The following is a 1,558-nucleotide window of genomic DNA, read 5'->3' on the forward strand; positions in this document are numbered from 1 at the left end:
CGAGAAATGCAGAAATTGAATGGGAAATATATAGTTAAACTCCAATCCAGGTAGAGAAAATACCAAAATTTTTATACAGTTAGCATAATCTATGTCTTGCAGCATGAACATAAACACAATATAAATTGTTGTTCTCCAACATGGAAAAAGAGATCAGCAGTTTCAATCCTAACATCTGTCTCTTGGTCTGTTCATTTTTCTCTAGCATTTTGACTTAGAAAATTTCAGCCCATCCAGCAGTCTCTGAGGTGTCATCTACATTGTAAGTTTCATCCATACTGAAAATGCCCTCTCCCCTTTTCCTTCCTGGTCTTTGTGGCTTCCTGCTTTGCTGGAGCTGCCATCAGCAATGTCAATGAAGAATATAACTTTATCCTCTGACTTTATCCTCCTGGGGCTTCTGGTGGACAATAAAGCTATAGGGATCATCTTTCCTGTTATTTTTGCTATTTTTGTGGTGGCTGTAACTGCAAATTTGGTCATGATAGTCTTGATTCAGGTAGACTCCCGTCTCCATACTCCTATGTATTTCCTGCTCAGTCAGCTGTCCATCATGGACACCCTTTTCATTTGTACCACTGTCCCAAAACTTCTGGTCGACATGGTTTCTAAAGAGAAGACCATTTCCTTTGTAGGTTGTGGCATCCAGATCTTCCTCTACTTGACCATGATTGGCTCAGAGTTCTTCCTCTTGGGCCTCATGGCCTATGACCTCTATGTGGCTGTCTGTAACCCTCTTAGGTATACAGTCCTGATGAATCGCAGGGTGTGTCTCCTGCTGGCTGCTGGTGCCTGGTTTGGAGGGTCCCTGGATGGCTTTCTGTTCACCCCGATCACCATGAATGTCCCCTACTGTGGCTCCCGCAGTATCAACCATTTTTTCTGTGAGATCCCTGCAGTTCTCAAACTAGCCTGTGCTGACACATCCTTGTATGAAACTCTAATGTACATCTGCTGTGTACTCATGTTGCTCATCCCCATCTCTATCATTTCAACCTCCTACTCTCTCATCTTGTTGACTGTCCACCGAATGCACTCTGCTGAAGGCAGGAAGAAAGCCTTCACCACTTGTTCGTCCCATTTGACTGTAGTCAGCATTTTCTATGGGGCTGCTGTCTATACTTATGTTCTGTCCCAGTCTTTTCACACTCCTGAGCAGGACAAGGTAGTGTCAGCCTTCCATACCATTGTCACACCCATGCTCAATCCTCTTATCTACAGCCTCAGAAACAAGGATGTCATGGGGGCATTTAAAAAGATACTCTCACAAATCTCATCTGCTCAAAAAGTATCCACAAGTGATGCTTAAGAATTCAATAAACTGACAATAGGTCTTCCTGAGAACATTTTCTATTCTCCTGTTTCAAAAATTACTATTTGGGGACAAGATGGAGGGGAAGTAGGGGGAAGCGCCTTTTCAACCTGTACCCTAAAGTGAGCTGATTACCTACCAAAGAACTCCAATTACCCATGAAATCATCCTGATATCAGAATTATACACGACTGGATCTCTATGGGGGGTAGAAGATGCCAGTGGGCAGGTAAAGTGGAGCGGGAA

At 43.5% G+C, this 1,558-nt stretch overlaps 1 protein-coding gene across 1 annotated transcript; it reads left to right on the forward strand.

Annotated features, from left to right (window-relative positions):
• Positions 1–349: 349 nt before the first annotated feature.
• On the forward strand, positions 350–1,309 carry LOC308342846 (olfactory receptor 2T11-like; the record flags this gene model as incomplete). Its single annotated transcript, XM_080803502.1, has 1 exon — positions 350–1,309. The coding sequence occupies one exon, from the start codon at positions 350–352 to the stop codon at positions 1,307–1,309; it is 960 nt and encodes a 319-aa protein (XP_080659628.1).
• Positions 1,310–1,558: the final 249 nt, after the last annotated feature.

This window comes from Martes martes, assembly GCF_963455335.1.
Source record: "Martes martes genome assembly, chromosome: 5".
Taxonomy (NCBI): Eukaryota; Metazoa; Chordata; class Mammalia; order Carnivora; family Mustelidae; genus Martes; species Martes martes.